At 47.5% G+C, this 18,301-nt stretch overlaps 1 protein-coding gene across 2 annotated transcripts in view; it reads left to right on the forward strand.

The window, feature by feature from the left end:
- The first annotated feature begins 11,783 nt into the window (after positions 1-11,783).
- ST8SIA2 (ST8 alpha-N-acetyl-neuraminide alpha-2,8-sialyltransferase 2) overlaps positions 11,784-18,301 on the forward strand; it is a 57,364-nt gene continuing 50,846 nt past the window's right edge. Inside the window, exon 1 of one of the 2 annotated variants that reach the window (XM_029238748.1) lies at positions 11,784-11,978. In XM_029238748.1, coding sequence (XP_029094581.1) covers positions 11,881-11,978 — 98 coding nt within the window. In that variant the 5' untranslated portion in view covers positions 11,784-11,880. The remainder of the gene's footprint in view (positions 11,979-18,301) is intronic. The other variant, XM_029238749.1, reaches the window with a different exon arrangement.

Below are 18,301 nucleotides of genomic sequence, written 5' to 3' on the forward strand. Positions count from 1 at the left end.
TTTAACTTTTTGATTTAAAACAGCTAGAAATGTACATCTTACTGTGGTTGTGCCCAAATCAGGAATAGTGCAAAGTGTTGATTTATTATTGATTTTCACTGATGGTGCAAGGTGTCATTCTATTGCTGACTTTTGTTATTGATTGTTTGAAGAACTGCTCAAATTTAATTTCTTCACCCAAGCTAGAAGGGGCATTAAGAAAAGGACTCCTCTGAAGAAATACCTTGGATTCCTCTGAAGGAATAACTCGGATTTTCCAACCAGTTTTTGAAAATCCACATCCATCTCCCCTTGACTTGTTTGCCTTGGATACTCATTTCCAGAGATACTACTGTAACGACTTTTTCATCTCAATTCCAGTTACATTGTGATTGAAACTGGCTTCTGAGACAGGTCAATAAGCAAAATGTAAGATTCTTGCCTCTTTAGGTGATTGTCTCCTCGCTATACTCCCATTCTCCCAATTTCCCTTTCGACTCTTCGTGGACCAGTACTTTCCTGGCACTGGCTCAGCCCAGGGATACCACGTCATTCTGGGTAAGCCCGACCCCCACCCCGCCGCCCATCTTGCACAGTGCCACCTGGTGGTTCCCCTCAGCTATTACAGCAGGACAACAAAAGCAGTTGGGGGGAAAAGCTTATCAAATGAGTGGAAATGAAAGCATCCAGGACTGACTGCATAAAAGAAATCAAATGACTGATAGAAAAAATTTCCTCCTTTTGTGGAACGGCCATAAATTCACAAGTTGTATGAATGCAGAGTAAGGATTGATTCTGCAGGGACTAGTTTACAAACATCCAAAACTATATTCCTATCCACATCTTCTTTGAAAATACCTTTTATATTTTATTTTGTCAGTGAATGAGGATGACTTTTGAGTGGTAAACCTCTCCCTGTGAAAGCCCTCTCTTTACCGGCTTCTGAAAGCAAAACTGTAAAATGGTTTTCTATTATCTAGAAAATTATGATGAATCATCAATATTATTGATACTTAAGAGTTTATCCTTTCAAACTCGGCTGCAGCAACCTTGGAACAACAATTCAAAGAGTCTCTTCATTCAAAGAGTCTCCCTCTCATAATCTCACAATGGCTAGCTGTGCACTGTTGTCCTGGGTCCTGGCTAATATTTTTCCGTGTGAAGGAAAAAAGAACCAAGTGGCAGTAATCTTTTTAGTATTTATCTTCTTTTTTTTTTTCTTTAGCTATGCTTTAGAAATAACAACAAAATGTTTCTGGGATGTGATTTTTAAATTTCCCTATTTTTAAAAATAGATGCCGCTTAGTGATTTCTGCTTTGTCGTTATTTGTGGTCAATTCCATTCTAGAAACGAAGGAAAAGAAGTTCTTTTCCTGCCAGCTTCATCTTTCCCATTGATTTCCTTTCCCAACACATGCCCCTAATGGAGCTTGAAATGAATGCAGCTTTGCTTTTGTTTTCTTCCTTTGCAGTGGCACACCTCTGCCAGAGGCCAGCTGTGGTCTGATCCTGGGGCACTCATCCTGCATGAAGGACATCTGCCCCTCCCAGCGGCTGGCACACAGACATGGTAAGGAAGAGGAGGTGAAGATGCCATCCCCTTTGCTAGGCCTGGAACCACAAGAGAATAGTATCCTTTGAAATGAGCTGAACTATAGGGAAAAAAACAAAAGGTTTATAAAACACATAAAAGCTAAGACGTTACCAATTCAAGTAGAAAATAGGATGAGAATGTGAGGGGGGGTTTGTTATAAAAGGCCAAAGGAACTCACTTATATCTTGAAAACTACAAAATAAGAAATAGAGTTACAGATGTAGAGAATAAACTTACGGTTACTGGGGGGTTAGGGGAGGGGAGGGATAAATTGGAAGATTGGGATTGACACATAATACACTACTATATCTAAAACAGATAATTAATAAGGACCTACTGTATAGCACAGGGAACTCTGCTCAGTACTCTGTAATGGCCTATATAGGAAAAGAATCTAAAAAAGAGTGGATGTATGTATATGTATAACAGATTCATTTTACTGTACACCTAAAACTAACACAACATTGTAAATCAACTATACACCCCCCCCAAAAAAAGAATTACAAAACTCATCAAATTGTCCAAATGGGGATTATTCACACAAAGGAAAAGGGGAAAGGAAGGACATTGTAAAGAAAGTCTTCCAAGTTCTCCAGCTGTCACTGGGTCTCTCTTTCTTCCTGACCTTCCCTGTAAGCTCTAGAAGCACAATCCAGACAAACAGCTGACTCAGTGGATGTGAGAGAGTTTGGCCAAGGACCTCATGAGCACTTACAGAGGTAAAATAACCCACAATGGGGCCCTTCTGGATCTGAGACTCCAGTTTTTTTCCTTTTGGAAGAAAACTGAAAGAGTAAACTGGCCTTCCTGATCTCTCCCGGACCCATGCGCTGCTATATTGGGAAAATCTTGTGGCATTTCTCTGACTCAGTATGTGAGCAATTTAAGGGCTCACCAGGGTGGCTGTTAGGTGCCCAGTCTACCTCCCACTGATGTCAGATGGCTAGAGGCGGCTCCCAGGGCCACTCAGGAAAATGTACTAAACAGCTTTCGGACCAAAAGAGGGACCCAGCTCTCATCTGTCATCTCAGTGAATTTCCAGAAACCTAAGAAATGGACTGTATTTCTTCACTGGATCATGGTTATAGCTGGGGTTCTATTACTGACTAAGGACTTAGAAGCAAGTAAATCATAGCTATCACCAATAATATGCTTATGTAAAGGCAGGTACACAGCTACAAATCTCCATAATCATTCGGAATTGTCAAAATTATCTCCCTGTATGTAAACTTTTAGTCTAAGCTTCAATGGCATGTGGGATCCCAAAGTACTATGAAGAATATCTGTAACATAAAAACATGCAACTCTACTTGGTGGTAAAGATAGTCTTTCCAAGAAAATGTTCACTGTAATAAATGTTGAGTAGTAATAATACCCTTTTAGAGTTTGGATGAGTTTGAGACAATTTGGATTTAATACATTTCTAAAAAAATATATGTTGTCCGGGGAAACTTAAATTACGGCTTTCTTTTTCATCTCAATAAATTTCCTCCCAGCAAAAAAGAGGATATTTCAAGATGTGTAGTGGTCACCTAGCTGCATTTAAAGTGAGGATTATTCTTCTCAAAGAGAGCTGCACACCATAGGATGCCTTGAAGGCCTGGACAAGAACTTTATTTGTGAAGATCTGAAAAGAAAGGATGTCTTTATGAACTTCATGTTTCTTTCACCCTCACCCTTCATTTTAACAGATCGTCAGTATTGTTGCCAGCATGAAACCATGGTCAGCAGAATTTGAGCAATGGTGGGGCAGAGGGGAAGAGGCCCCCTCAGCCCCATGCGAGTTGCAAGATTTGGGGCACCATGTGGGCATTAAGCCACTGTCTCCTCTCCCTGCAGGTGGCTCTCTGAATCGCCCCTTTGCTCCAGAAGCTGGGGCTGGGCTGAGATGTAGAACAACCAACAGAGAAATCCAGGTTAAGTGATGATCAGTGACATCAGGTGAGAAGTATATGAGAGGGAAGAATCTCCAAGGCTCCCAACATGAGTGGGGCACGGTTTTGTAGACTGTGCTTTCCTTCATTGTAAATTGCAATATGAATACTAGGTAGATGTTTACGAAACATCAAAGATAGATTGGAAATTGTTTGCAAAACCAATTTTCTTAATATGTGTGTTTATATTGGGTTATTGAGAAAGAATATTAAACTTTGGGAGAAAAAAATTCAGTGCAGAGAAAATAGGCATGACAAATTTTAATGACATTTTTCTTGATTACAGAGTCATTTATGATCATTGTAGAAAATTTTATAAAACAGAGAAAAGTATGTAGAAAAATACAGATCAACTCAAGTTTCACCATCCAGCAATAACCACTGCTCACATTTTATTTATATATCCTTTCTATGTTTGCATTATCCTAAATAATAAATGAAAGTCCATATGTGATGAGCATTTACTTTATACTAGAATTCCATGTACTTTAGATACGTTATCTTAGTTCATTCTCACTGAAATCTGTGAGCTGAGTATTGTTATTTTCCTCACTTATTATTTAGGAGACTGAAACTTGAATACAGATCACACAAGAAGCTAAGTTCTGAACAGTGATCTATGTGATGTGGAAATCAACTCTAAACCAGAACTACTCAAAGTGTGGTCCATGGACCAGTACTGATGTGTGAACTGTATGTTACTGATCCCTGCTGAGAGAAGTACAGAAAGTAAAGACAAACATTTAGAAACTTTTATAACAATTTCACATTTGCAACATCTGTGTGTGATTAAGGGCTCCCCTAGATGAAGAGGGTTTGGGGATGCCTGACAGCCACAGTGAGTAGCCCATGGTGTGAAATGCATACTAGTCATGCAGAAGGACATGCACTGGTCTGCAATCAATGAGCAATTTAAAACCTAATAAAAATGCTGGTCCTGCACCATGAATAGTTTGAGGAGCACTGCTCTGTTTTTAAATGTAGGTGTTATTATTCAGCTATAGTGAGGCAAATGGATCAGGAGAGCCATCGAAAAGATAGTTTGTTACTCACAGTTCCAAGAGGAGGGGGCATGACATGCCATGCAGGACCACCAGGGGAAGCACCAGGGTCAGTCAGAAAGCAGAATGTGTAGGGAGAAAATGTGGGCAAGAGCCTTTATTGTGGTTTCCATGGAAAGGAACAGGTGAGGCAGGATAAGCAGGCTTAGGATAGGCTGGTTTGCATAATTTCAGTGGGCTCTGGGGCATAGGGGCTGTCTCTAGGTATCTTGTACTGGCCTTAGGGTATTTAGGGCAAGGGGATAGTGGCCCAGACTGAGAGCCCCATAAAGAGGTGGTTGGGGTGTGGACCCTGGATTGTTTGGCTTGCACATGAAAGGTACAATTCCAGGCAAATCCTTTACCATCTCTAGGAACTGACTACCCTGGCCAGGGTCTCCCTGTCTCTCCAGAGTCAGCAAGGATCCAGATGTCAAAGCATTAGAACCAAAATACCTGCTTAATACAAACCACTACACTGCCTCCTAGGGTGATAACAATGAAATAAAGGTAGGAAAATCGGGTGCTAAGAAACAGAAAATGCAACAACATGAAACTCAGCTACAGAAACAGCTCTGCTACCCACACACATGCTTATTTCTGGTCAGCAACTTCCAGCAAGTCCTTGCTTCACACAGTCATCTGAAGGCAGGCCTAATGAGGGTTTGTGTGCAGAGCTGGAGGTGGGAGAGAAAAAGCCTGCCGTGGTCTTTTCCATCCCCACTGTGGGAGAGCCTGCCAGTTGTCTCCCACATCTCTCCTTCCCTTCTTCCATGATAGACTTCTTAGCTGAGCACATAGAAGGCCAGAGTAAAGATTTGTTCATGCTTCTCTTGCAGCTATGCGTGGCCACATGACAGTATTCAGGACAAAGGGGCAGAAGCAAAGTATCATGTGGCCAGTTTCAAGAACTTTCTTTTTGCCTTTGTCTCTTCCTCCATACTATTGTTTAGAACTTGGATGTGATGGGTCACAAGGAAAGGGCCTCACTGTAGGGATGAGAGAGGAAAGCTGGAAGGACCTGAGTCCCTAAGGACCTTGGGGACCCCATGGCCAAACCAGCCGTGGCTATGTGCTTGGAGACTCGCACATGAGAAAAAACAAAAAAACAAAAAACTTGGTTTTGGGCATTTTGTGTTTACTGTTGCTTGCAGCTAAACTTAATCCAAACTAATTCACTCATAAAACCACTGGCCTCTTGATCCTTCTGCAACTTTCCCAATCTGCTTTATCAAACCTGACTTGGGGAACTGGGAAAAAAAGACGTACAACCACAAATAATACATTTGAGGAGAAGTAGAAGAGGACTCCTAAAGGGACATTGTACAAGAAACCCACTTGGGGCCAAGGGGCACTCCCCTTTAACCAGTGTTTTGTGCTAAGATCCCAGCAGGTGGATATTCTGATGAACGCTACCATGGCTTTGGAGACTATCTCATCTGGAGTCTACTTTAGAAATGGTATTTCACCAAACCTGCTCACCAGGATGATGTGACTGTGGCAACTTCCTGTTGCCACTGGTCACCAGTGTTGTGCTGGAAATGCCTGATTGTTAAACAGGGCTGTCATTAAACATTAAAGTATATAAACTTACATTAATAAATTATATTAAAGGCAATGCATACTCGGAATGCATCACATCTTAATTTTATTTTCTACATTTTACCTATGTTCTTTTTTTAAAATTTTTATTTATTTATCATTATTATTATCATTATTTTGACTTCATTGGGTCTTCGTTGCTGCACGTGGGCTTTTCTCTAGTTGTGGCGAGTGGGGGCTCCTCGTCATTGCAGTGCATGAGCTTCTTATTGCGGTGGCTTCTCTTGTTGCGGAGCACGGGCTCTAGGCACGCCGGCTTCAGTAGTTGTGTCTTGCGGGCTGTAAAGCTCAGGCTCAGTAGTTGTGGTGCATGCACTTAGTTGCTCTGCAGCATGTGGGATCTTCCTGGACCAGGGATTGAACCTGTATCCCCTGCATTGGCAGGCAGATTCTTTTTTTTTTTTTTTTTTTTGCGGTATGTGGGCCTCTCACTGTTGTGGCCTCTCCCGTTGTGGAGCACAGGCTACGGACGCGCAGGCTCAACGGCCATGGCTCACGGGCCTAGCCGCTCTGCGGCATCTGGGATCCTCCCAGACTGGGGCACGAACCCATGTCCCTGCTTTGGCAGGCGGACTCTCAACCACTGAGCCACCAGGGAAGCCCGGCAGGCAGATTCTTAACCACTGCGCCACCAGGGAAGTCCCCTACCTATGTTCTTGAGATTATTTCATGTATGGTCTGTACATGGTAGAAATACTATATCAACTCTTCTCAACGTTGCCTTCAGTGAGGTGATGGTTGGGGCTTGAGATTGCCCATGGCTGGAACAGGTATTGAGTTAGTTTCTACCATAACGGATAACATGGGACCAGAAGAGAAATAGAGGTCCACACCCCTTGAGAATTTACAATCTCACTGAAATGTCGTGAAAAACTAAATAAAATTGGTATGTGCAGGAGAGTTAGCACTGAACTCAACTAGAAGACAGGAGAGCTGAATTCTGTTCTCAGTTCTGAAATTAGCAGTGGGGCTGTGGTCAAGTCTTTTTGTCTCTGGGTCCCAGGGTTTTCCATCTGTAAAATCCCCCAGGACTCCAAGCTGCAGAAGAGCAGAAACTGTACCTACGGATCCCCACTACATCCCAGCCCTCTGGCAGAGTTCCAGACACATGACAGGTGATGCAACAACACTTAAGTAAATGAGTGGCCAGGAGCTGTCTCTACCCACTCTTCCAGCTCTGAAAATATGGAGGTCCATGATCCAAACTGAGGTTAAAAGAAGAGACACAGAACTGAGTGCCAGGGATGGCCGGCTCAGGCCAGCTTCCTCAGATGCCTCAAGGGGTGGTGGCAGGTGAGGGGTCATGCTGGACTCTGAGCAAAGTTGGGTGAGCTGACTCAGAGAAAGCTGATTCCAGGATCGCAGTGATAATTTCGCTGAAGCACTGGTCAGAATAGAGACAGGACATACCTTTTTTTTGGACTGTAAGAAAGTATTTTTAATATGTGTATCTGACAAAGGACTGGTATCATGGATGCTTTTTTTTTTAATTGTATGATTCCTTTTTTTTTTTTTTTTTGGTTAAACCCTTTTTTATTGAAGTATAGTTGATTTACAAAGTTGTGCTAGTTTCAGATGTACAGCAAAGTGAGGACATTCTTTTAGGTTTATCTTTGCCATCTGGTACCTGACTTCATGCTTTGGTTCAAACTACCTTTAATACCGTCTGAAGGGTTAGAAAAATCCCAGCAAAACTGAACCATTTCCCCACTCTCTGCTAACACCTCCAATTCTCTGGGGAGCACATTCCCAAGTCCCTTCCAAGATCTCCTGCTGATAATCCCAGAAACATTTACAGCAATTGCCTGGATATATTTCCTTCCTTTCTTTGGCTAATATACAGTTTTACCACTTACAAAAGCTACAGATGGAATGCAGATGTGCCTGTTTACTTTTCCTTGTTATGGCTCGATTCTGATTTTGAAGGGTGAAAAGTTGCATTTCTGAGAACATTCAAATTTAGAGTAAATTTCAGAAAGGAAGGCAGGTTCTCTCAGCTATTGGAGGTGCAGCAACACAACAGCCTATTAGTCTGTTCCAATTAAGATATTCTACTTCCTTACACCCCCCAACCCACCCTGTCCCACCGATAGCTGTTCATAGCTTCTGCTTCAGAGACGATGAAAAAGTCAGGTTATTACCACTTTGCAGGTTGTTAACATTCTAAAATGTTAAAAATGTCAAAATTCTCTCTCTCTCGGAGAGAGGTCAAGGGTGATAGTTACCAGGTAAGAGTTCTGAATGAGAAAATTATTACTTATTATTGAGTTTTTAAAACAAGTTTGGATTGACTGAAAGGCCTAGGCTCTTTCATGTGGAAAGACAAAAATTGAGATTTATGATCATGGTCTCTCCAGTGATAAAGAGTGTTCAGGGAATGAAGATAAATTTGTTCCTTGAATCCTGACATCCCAGAACTAAGAAGATACCGTAAGAATCAAAGGCAATGGTAGCTTACAAATCCATTTAGAGCTGCCTGGAGTGCTGGAGGGGGCCTTGGCAACCTGATCCCCGAAGTTGCTGAGGCCCAGGGGAGGCCTAACTGAATTAAAAGTTCCTCTCTGCCAGGTGAAACATCTTGGGCAATTTAGCCTCTTTTGAGCCTCCGTTTCCTCCAGTGTAAAATGAAGAAGGTGGTACCCATGTGAAAGGATTGCCAAAAGGATTCTTCATTACCACCTAAGAAGTAGTTCTGGTGAAAAGTCTATATATCTGGGGGTGAGAGGTGGAGGGAGTTTAGTTAGATGTGTAAATGGTACATGCAATTTTGAGTTTCTCCGAGTTTCAGCTCTGGGTTGCGGTCCCCATTCCTGAAGTTGGACCCTGGAAGGGGAAGCACGCCCTTAGCCAGTGTCAGGGATGAGAAGGGGCCGCCCCATGACTGGGTGTGACCCGACTGAGCCCCTTCAGGGCTCCGCAGAGCTTCCTGTTCCTCTTTCCCTCATTAATACGCACTTCCCGGGGCCTGATGAAGAGCCTGAATAGCTAATAGACGCCATTAATTTGAGCTAAAATGTTAATGGGTAGTAGTGACTTTTCATTTGCTGCCACTCCCATAAGCTCCTGTATTTTAACCCACACATTCCATGACTTAGCTTAAAGAAATGATTACTGTGGGACCTTCCAGTTTCTTGGGCAAACCAAGGCAGGAAAAAGTCACGCTTAAACAGAGGGGTCAGAAGGAGAGGAGGGGTCAGGATGGCCAAGCCAAGCGTGGGCCCACACGGCAGGTTACCCAGCATCAGCCGACGTGACACCTTTGATCCAATCATTCTTCCTCTTTCCAGATCCCAGGAACAAACTCAGTTTTTGGAGACAGCTGCAAGGGGCGGTGAATGTACACAGATCACTGTAAGAGTAGCTGGCCCACACAGACTCAAGCCCAAGTGCTTAGGGACAGCATTCCACAATCAACTATCACAAGGGTTCCCTATTATTCTCCGAGTAAAATCCCATCTCAATGACTCTCAGTGCAAGGACAGCCTCCACGTTACAAAGCTAGTGCTACTTCCCAGCAGATGTACTTGAGGGATGTTGCTCTTTGGGTCTGGTTACAAGGATTTCTCTATAAGGGATGGAACTATTCACCAAGTTTCTACTCCTCCTGGCCACTTATAATGACTCCTCAAGTGAGTCCAAAGAAGGAAGCCTCTGAGGCTGGGATGATAACATGGGTCACCTAATAGGAAGTGGAAATAGACTCTATTGTAGCAGTGCTTATAGCGGTGACGTTTACCTGACCTGGGATAAATTTAGGATCATGGCAATCTCTCCGTGATGTTCCGCATAGTAAGAGTGTAGTTGGTAGAGAAGCAGAGAGCTGGGGAGAGAGAGGCCAGCCAGTTCCTTCTTGCTTTTGCGGGTGATCTTATTAATCAATTATAAGCTATTCAAGAGGCCACAGCTGTATTGTAGCTCACAGCCCCGAGCACAACTACAAATTTCCAGGTCTGCCTTCCTCGTGAACCATGAACCACTAGAGGGCAGGAAACATGGCCTGTCTCTTCTTATGCTATCTCTAGCCCCTAGCACAGAGCCTGGCACAGAGTAGGTGCTCAATAAATACTGCCAAGTGACGGAGTGAACGGATGAGTGATTGAAATGTTAAGCAGCGTAACAGCTGTATCCTGTTCTGTCCTCTCCCTATCCCACAATCCCAACCATTCATCTCAGAAAAACAAGGCAAAATGATAACAAATACAACTCCTACACACAGAGAGGCAGAAGAAGGCAAAGAGGCAGAGCACAGCCAGTGCTTTGGAGGGGAAATCAAAAAGGCCCTCTTACCAACCCAGGGTTCTTCTGAAGGGGCTTAGACACTGCCAGCTCCTCTCCACGCCCCTCTGGGACCTGGCTCTGTATGGGTGGCCCCGGGGGCACAGCCAATCTGCCTCTCCCACTCATTCACCAGGGCTTTACAGAGAGGACATTCCATATAGCTTCTCACTTTCATAACCAGCTTGTCATCTCTGGGAAGTTTCCGATTTCAGGATTGTTACAATTAGTGCAAGAAAAAGAAAATTTGGGTAATTATCTAATTCCAGTAAAACTTAATGGGGCCCTTCCCACCCCAGGCTAATGGTTGGTGCAAAATGTAATTTAAGTTAAGCTGTCTAAGGTTGGGGAAGCATAAAATATTCAGCACAGGGGGCATTACCCCTTGTGGGAGCCATATTTTCTAGCAGACCTTTAGATCAAGATAAGACTCCGGGGCGGGGATTATTGATTTTGCCAGGAGAGGGCAAGAGCTGTTGAGATGAAGCCCAGCTCAGAATTAGTACCGCGAGGGCCCAGGCAGGGCGGGCACTGAGTCTGCCATTGTGGGTAGAGCAGTCACTCCAGCAGGAGCCAGGGTTCTAGGCAAGGCTGCAAGAGCTCAGTCAACTCAGGGGACTCTCTGGACCCGGTCTCCTTGGGTCTATCAATGGAGACCAAGATGACCGCCTGAAGGCGGTGGTTTCTCGGCGGTCGAGCACCTCGCCCACAAATTGCAATCTGCATCTCTGCCGAAGTTGGCCTGTCCTGGATATTTCTTCTCCCCTCCCCTTCCTCCACCACCCCTCCTAATTCGTCAACTGCTGAAACCTCTGACTGGCTGAAGCGGCCTCCTCGTCGCGCGCGGGGGCTGTCCCCAGGTGTTAGTCTTTGTGTCGGGAAAACTTTGTGAGAAACCGAGGGCTCTGGACAAAGAGCGAGCGAGGGAGGGCGTTTGCCAGCCGGCGGGGTACGCCGGGCGGTGCGCGCTCTTCCCTGGGCTCAGCTCTGTACGCGGACGCACCCGGTGCCCCGAGCCCAGCCTCCTTAAGCGGGGAGTGGCAGGCTCCGGCCACATCCCAGTGCCCTCGGGAGCTGAAAGAAGCCGGGCGGGAGAAGCAAAGGCGGGAGGCTGGACACTGGAGTTGACTGGGGTGGGAGGAGGAGGGCAGAGGAGCTGAGCGAAGCTGTCAAACTGCGCGCGGAGGCCCGCGCGGGGCGGGGGAAGGGAGGGGAGGGGAGTAGAGAGGAGGGGCGGACGGGAGCTGAGAGGGAGCGAGTCGGCTCGCCGCGCCTCAGCAACCCTTGTCTGCCGCTGTCGTCGCCGCCGCCGCCGCCGCCGGCCCGGACTCGCCCGGAGCGCAGGGTGTCTGCCCCGCTGGGCGCCGCGCGCGGAGGCTCCCGCGCCTGCCGCTGCGCCCTCCAGCCCCAGCTCCTTGCGCCGGCCCGCGCGGGTCCCGGTGGGCGCGAACCCACCATGCAGCTGCAGTTCCGGAGCTGGATGCTGGCTGCGCTCACGCTGCTCGTGGTCTTCCTCATCTTTGCAGACATCTCGGAGATCGAAGAAGAAATCGGGTAAATAGCTGCGCCTGGGCCCGTGCCGAGCCCTGGCGGGATCTCTTACCACCCCGGTACTCCGCATCCTCCCTCACGCCCGCTTTGTGTGCGCCGCGCCCCCCTGTCGCTCCGCGGGAGAGCCGGGGGACGATTTGGGCCGGGGGTGGCTGTGCAGGGAGCCCGGGACTGTTTGGGGAGCGGAGGGTGGGGGCGCGGCTGCCGCTGGGAGTCCCCGGGCAGGGAGCACTGCCAGCCTCCAGCTGGTCCGCGTCGGGGAGCGGACTCGCCCACCCTGCCTCCTTTCCTCTGCATGTCCGCGCGCGTTGTCGCCGGGGTCGAGGGAGGGCGCCCGGGAGTGTCTGGGGCGGGCGGAGGGGCCGAGAGTGGAGGAGGCAGGAGTTTCTTTGTCTCCTGCTCGGCCGCTTTCTCGCTTGAGCAAAGTGGGCAGGGGGCGCGCGGGGATCTCTCTGCTGGGGGAGGGGATCCCCGGGCCGGGGCGGAGGGCGGGGGCTCTTCACGGGCTCCCGGGAAGGCGAGTGTCCCCAGTACCTACAGACACGCACACGCGCCTCCCGCCGGCCCGGGAGCCCAGCACAGGGGTGTGGGCTGACACCGCTAGAGGCGGAGCGCGTGGGGGTTAGCTGAGATCCCTTCCCCACCTTCACCTGGCTTTGGGCGCTCAGCTAATCCCGCGGCTCCCCTTATGCCCCCGGGTTCCTGTGCGCTCGCAGCGCCGCGATGGAGACCTTTCGGGAAAGTCTGTACCACCGCCCTCTCGTCTTCGGGGGCTGGGGAGAAGGGTGCCTAGCACGCGTTCTAGCCCTCGCTTTTCTCCCGATCGCTCCGGGGGCAGCGGGGGAACCGCGAGCCCCTGCCCTGCCGCCGGACTTCCAAGAGTGCGCGCTTGCGGCGCGGGGCGCACCTGCTGTGGGTCCTGGAGGCTGAGAGTCGCGCCCCGCCCCTGGGCCGGCCCCTCTCCGCTTCGGCGCTACAAACAGCCACCAACCCGCTGTAGGCAGGTGGGGGGAGTGTGCAGCCAGGGTTCTGAGGGGCCCTTTGGAGAGCCTCCTGGCCCTGGTCAGAGAGAAAGTGAGGTCGCAGAGTGGGCAGAAAGTCCCTTCCTCCGTGGGGCTAGTCCCGCACCGCGTGCGCCCCTCCTTTGTCCCATCTGTTATTTCATTCACTATCAGCGATAGTTGAGGGCTCGCTAAGCTGACAGATCCCTCAGAAGAGAAAGGCCAGTCCTGATCCAGGATGCCAAGGCCCTAAGGACTCAAACCTGGGGCAGGCGCCACTACCTGCTCTCTCCTTTTCTCCTTGCCCCTTCCCATCTTGGCCACCGCAGAATTCCTTCTGTGAACTCCAGTGCTCTTCAAGCACCAAACGTTTCTCTGCCTCTCCCTCCTCCTCATTCTCGGTTTCCCCAAGAGCTCAGAAAACTTTCACAAATAGTGTTCAGTTAATACACGACATGCTCCCACGCGGAGATAGAGAAACGCTACGTTCTGTAGCTGTTCGCCTCAAAAACGTGGATTGGAAAGGAAATCAGGCAAGACAAGGCTTGAGGTGATGGAGGACGCGGTGGGGAGGGTCTTCCTCTCGGCTCCCACACTCTTCTCCCAGATGTGGGCTCTGCCTGGCCCAGACCACTTGCTGACCTTGACGTGTGAGGGAAGAACCAGCAGCTGCCCATTGTTCTGCTATGAAAACGTAAGAGCTGCACCCATTCAGGCATCCCTTGCTTGTCCATTCACTGAACTTTTACCGAATTTCTTCTATAGGCCAGTGACTTTTAAGTTTTAAAATGCAATCAACAAATCACTTTGCACATAATGCTACACTTCCCTGCCAAATGTGTTGTAAAGCCCTTACTCCCCACGTTAGGTTGTTCTAACGGTATCCAGAAATAAGCTGCAAGGCCTGAGCTAAGAAGGGCATTTACATATATATTTAAATCCCAGGGCTCTTGTGCTATGGATGTGTTTCATTGTGTGTGTGTGGGGGGGGTCCTGCTTGGACCCACACTGGGGAAAATTGTCTAACAATTTTGTGTCATCTGGTGTGACATTATCCCCCCTTCTGTTGCCCCTGTCCGCAGGCTGACCCCTGACTTGACCAGTCCTGACCCAGGCCTGAGACCCCTCTCCTGCAGCCCCTCCTCCAGCCCCACCCCCAGTCTTCCCCACACACTGTTAACTCATCTGGGATTTGCCATAACTGGGGGAGGAAGGACATGAAACAGAGGACCGGAATCCCCGCAGCCCCCTATATCTGTTTTTCAAGCCAAGTTTCAAGCTCAGTCACTTATTTAATCCTTGGAAGCACCCCAGCTTTGAGCAGCCAGCGGGGGCTCAGTGCCCTAGCACAGTGGCCAGTGAGGCGGCGCCAGGAGCAGGACTCATCTTCCTCCCCCTATGCTTTGCCTTTCCGGGAGACCTGGGATCATCCTCGAGACCACGGTGCTATTGCATCAGCCCTGCCCACCCTTCCCCTACTTGATATTGACCTGTGCTAGGGAAGATTACAAATTACCTGCCAGTACCACTCCCTGGGAGAAGACAATTCTGTGAAAGGATGGCTGTTTCTGGAAGGCAATGGTGGCACCCTGTGATCTTTTAGGAAGGAAGGAAGGAAGGAAGGAAAGAAGGAAAAATCTCTTCTTGAAGTAAATTTTCCAAGGATTAACACATGAGAAGTAAAAGAGGAAAGACAATTTCATGTGTATCGTCTAGAGGAACAAAACTGAGATATATTTTTGCTAAACTCTTGATTCCTTTTATTATAAAATAAGGCTTTTGCTGTGGTGATCTCAGAAGTTCTGTCCTGCCCAAGGAATCATATAATGGGTTATGAAGGGCAGGGGTTTTCTTCCAGGGGCTATTTCCCTAGAGACACGTCTCTTCCTAAGCGATGATTTTCAAAGTTCTGTTTCTAAATTGCTTGCTTGGGGAAATGTCTCCCTAGGGCTGAATGAGAAAAAAAAAATGTAAAATGCTCTTCAAAGCATTCAAAGAGTGAATTCAAATTCTAAATCAGAGATTGGGTGGAGCTTTGGTAAAACAGCCCTCATCAACTCATGCAGCACCCCAAATTTAGAGTCAGTTGGACCAAGTCGTAGGCTAAAACTCTTTTTCTGATTATCCCCTGGGCTTTAGTCTTGAGTGTAACCTTCAAGAGAGAGTTATGGGCATGGCTGTCTTGCCCACCGTGATGCCTTCAGAACCTGACACACAGAAGGCATTCAGTAAACATCTACTGGATAAATATCTTTCTGGGGTCTGGCCCAGTGATGAGCATACACGGCATCCTTAGGGAAGGCTGACACTCACAAAGCCTTAGGGTGGGAAAGGAGTGCAGGGCTCCCCCTAAAAAACCTCCTCTCTTTTTACAATTAGGATAAATTTGACCCTGAGAAGTAGCATCTCTTATCCAAGATCACACCCTGGCTGGTTAGGGACAGGGCAAGCCTGCACAGGTCTCCTCACTTATAACCCAATGCCCTAGTCCCCAAATGAGGTCTCTAATCGTAAAATAGTTACAGAACTCTTGTTAAAGAGGATGTAGCTAGTAATAACAGAAATCATGGCAATGGTGAAGGTGAAGATGATGGTGGTCATTAACATTCATTTATTTATTGAGTGCTTGCTATGAACCAAGAGCTATTCCAAGTGCTTTATAGACGCTAACACATGTCATCCTCCTGGCAACCCAATGGTCACCTACTAGTGGCGCCAAAAGCTACTATTTGTTGAGCACAAATACTGCCAGACATCGTGCTTACTGCTTTAAAGCACTAGCTCACTCAGTCCTCACCAAACCTCTTGAAGCTAGGTAGGGTGGCTATCTTTACCTCATCAGTGAGGAAACTGAGGCTCAGAGAGGTTGTATAACTTGCTTGTGATAAAGCAAATGACCCTAATTCTAAGAGAAGCCAAAGCCCCTGTCTTGACTGCCGTGCTAGACTGCCCTGTCCTTCGAATTCTTTGCCCCCTGCAGTAACATTACATAATAGGTCTCAGAACTAGCCTTCCTAACTCATCCCCCCGCATCCTTTCAAAGGCCCAGTTTTCCTAAGAGCCTGGTCTGACTTAGTAGTTACCTGCTCCCCTGCCCTCAGCGGTTTAGAAGGAGGGAAGGTGAGTAATGAGGATTGGAGAAGGACTCGGGGCTCGTCTCCCCAAAGTGCCCCTCTGGTCCAGTCAAAGTTCAGTGTGATGCTATACCCTGGTTTGCCAGACAAGCTCACTGGCCATGGGCCTGAGCACCCCAGACTTATAGGTGGGGCCTTGGGCTGAAGCTTCTGAAGGAGAGAAAACTCCCATTCCATTGCAACCCTGATTCTGATGTCAGTTGAATGCGACTTCCTCACTTCTACACACCACAAGATTGGGTATCCAGGAACCTGGACTAGGTGATAGTTAAAGATGCTTAACAACTGGTCCCTCTCGGGCACTGACCTGCGAGAATGGACATCTGACTGGTCAGAACTGATGCCGTCCAGTACACCATGGTCAGGGTCCTGGTGCCCCCCAAACATCAGACACTGTCTGGGAAGGTAATAGACAAGGAAGGACTAGCTCTGACCCTCAGATCCGTGGTGCCCCCCAAACATCAGACACTGTCTGGGAAGGTAATAGACAAGGAAGGACTAGCTCTGACCCTCAGATCCGTGGGCTGGCAACTACTGCCATCAGCTGAGAATGAGGTGAGGTGCACCTTTCAGTGGATGAGTCCAGGTGGATGAGAAAGGAAATGACCTTGGGCAGTTGCAGTCCAGGGACTCTGTAAGAAACACACGTATTCGCACAAGACCGTGCAACATTTTTTTAAAGCCCATTCTTCGCCCCAGTCCTCATGTACTTCACTCAAGTATAAACATGATTGGAGGATAAAATAGGACAGAAAGAAAGTCTGGTGTTTAACTGACTTGCTCCAAGCCCTTGTTGCCAACTGTTCCTAGCATCAAATTTAAATTGCAAATAGATATCCATCTTAGAAACCAATTCACCACTCAGGGCCTCTTTCCCCTTGTAAAGCGGGGTTGCTTGATTTTAAAATTGCTTATGTTTTACAAATTGGGGATGTTGTAGATCGCAAATGATAAATACTTCTCAGAGATAGTGGAATTCCATAAAGGCTCCCATTGCTTTTAGCATGGCGTACAAGGTAATACCTAATCTGGCCCCAGCCTCTCTCTTCAGCCTTCCTGGCCTCCAGACATTCTGTATTGCTCACAGTTCCCTGGAATGTACCATGACTTCATGCCTCTGTGCCTTTGCACATGTTCTTACTGCTTTCTAGAACAACCTCCTTGCACACACTATTCTTAACCCCACACCCCACCCATCCTTACTTCCCCCCCCTCCTCCTTTAAGGCGAAGGCTAGTATCATCTCCTTTGCAAAGAATTCCAGGACCCCAGACCTTCCTTGGACAGTCTGGGGTAGCTGCCTCTCCTGTGTGTACACTTAGCATCCCATAGTGACAGTATCCTATGGAGATGGACTCAACAATTTTGTTTTATTTTTTCCCTTATCCCCAGCCCCTGGTGATAAGTATATGGTTTAGTAAATAGAGCCCATAAAGTATTTTTAGGATGAACAAACTTGGGCCTAGCACATGGCAAAAGTAAGCATTCAGCCTTTCTGACCCCAAAGGTCTACACGATTCTAATAACAATTAAACACCCTCCACTTGCTCAGAAAGCCCCTTGCTTTTCCCAACATGTGTATCCAACATGGAGGGCACAGCCCAGTTAAGGGCACAGTTTTCATTGTCTCAGAATGTTGTAGAACAGGCCAATGGGAATGAAAGCACCTTTCTAATTTGTAAAAGAGGAGGACCCAGTGATAAGTTTCCCACTGTCAGTTCAGATAAAAAGCAAAGATATAGAGCCCCACCTCCAAGCCTCTGTCCAGCTCATTTTCTCCAGAGAGCCCTTTCTAGCCCTGCCACTGCCAACAGTGCCAGCACCTCCCCCATCCTCCTTCTGCCTGGAGAGGAAATGCCTGCTCTGTCCATCTTTATCACCTTAATGGCTTCCACACTGGCGTTAAGAGCAGACTTAAGTTGGGGCCAACTGTTTCCTTCCGAGGGCTGGTCCCCAGAAAGGATGCTGAACAGAAAGGCTGTGTTGTGTGTTTGAAACATTGAGGGAGTAAGAAGTAAGAGGTCAGGTTGATGTGTGTCATCTCAAAGATTTTCTCTATTAAGCACTTTTAAGTGGTGTTATGATTTTCAAACACTGGTCAAACCAGGGAATCGTGATGGATTAGCCAAGACTCATAGCAGCTGCAAGGACCCTCAGTGGGTTTCAGGAGCCTCGCACCTCTCAGCTGCCTC

This window comes from Monodon monoceros, unplaced genomic scaffold, assembly GCF_005190385.1.
Source record: "Monodon monoceros isolate NGI ecotype Baffin Bay Population unplaced genomic scaffold, NGI_Narwhal_1 Super_Scaffold_21, whole genome shotgun sequence".
In the NCBI taxonomy this organism is placed as follows: Eukaryota; Metazoa; Chordata; class Mammalia; order Artiodactyla; family Monodontidae; genus Monodon; species Monodon monoceros.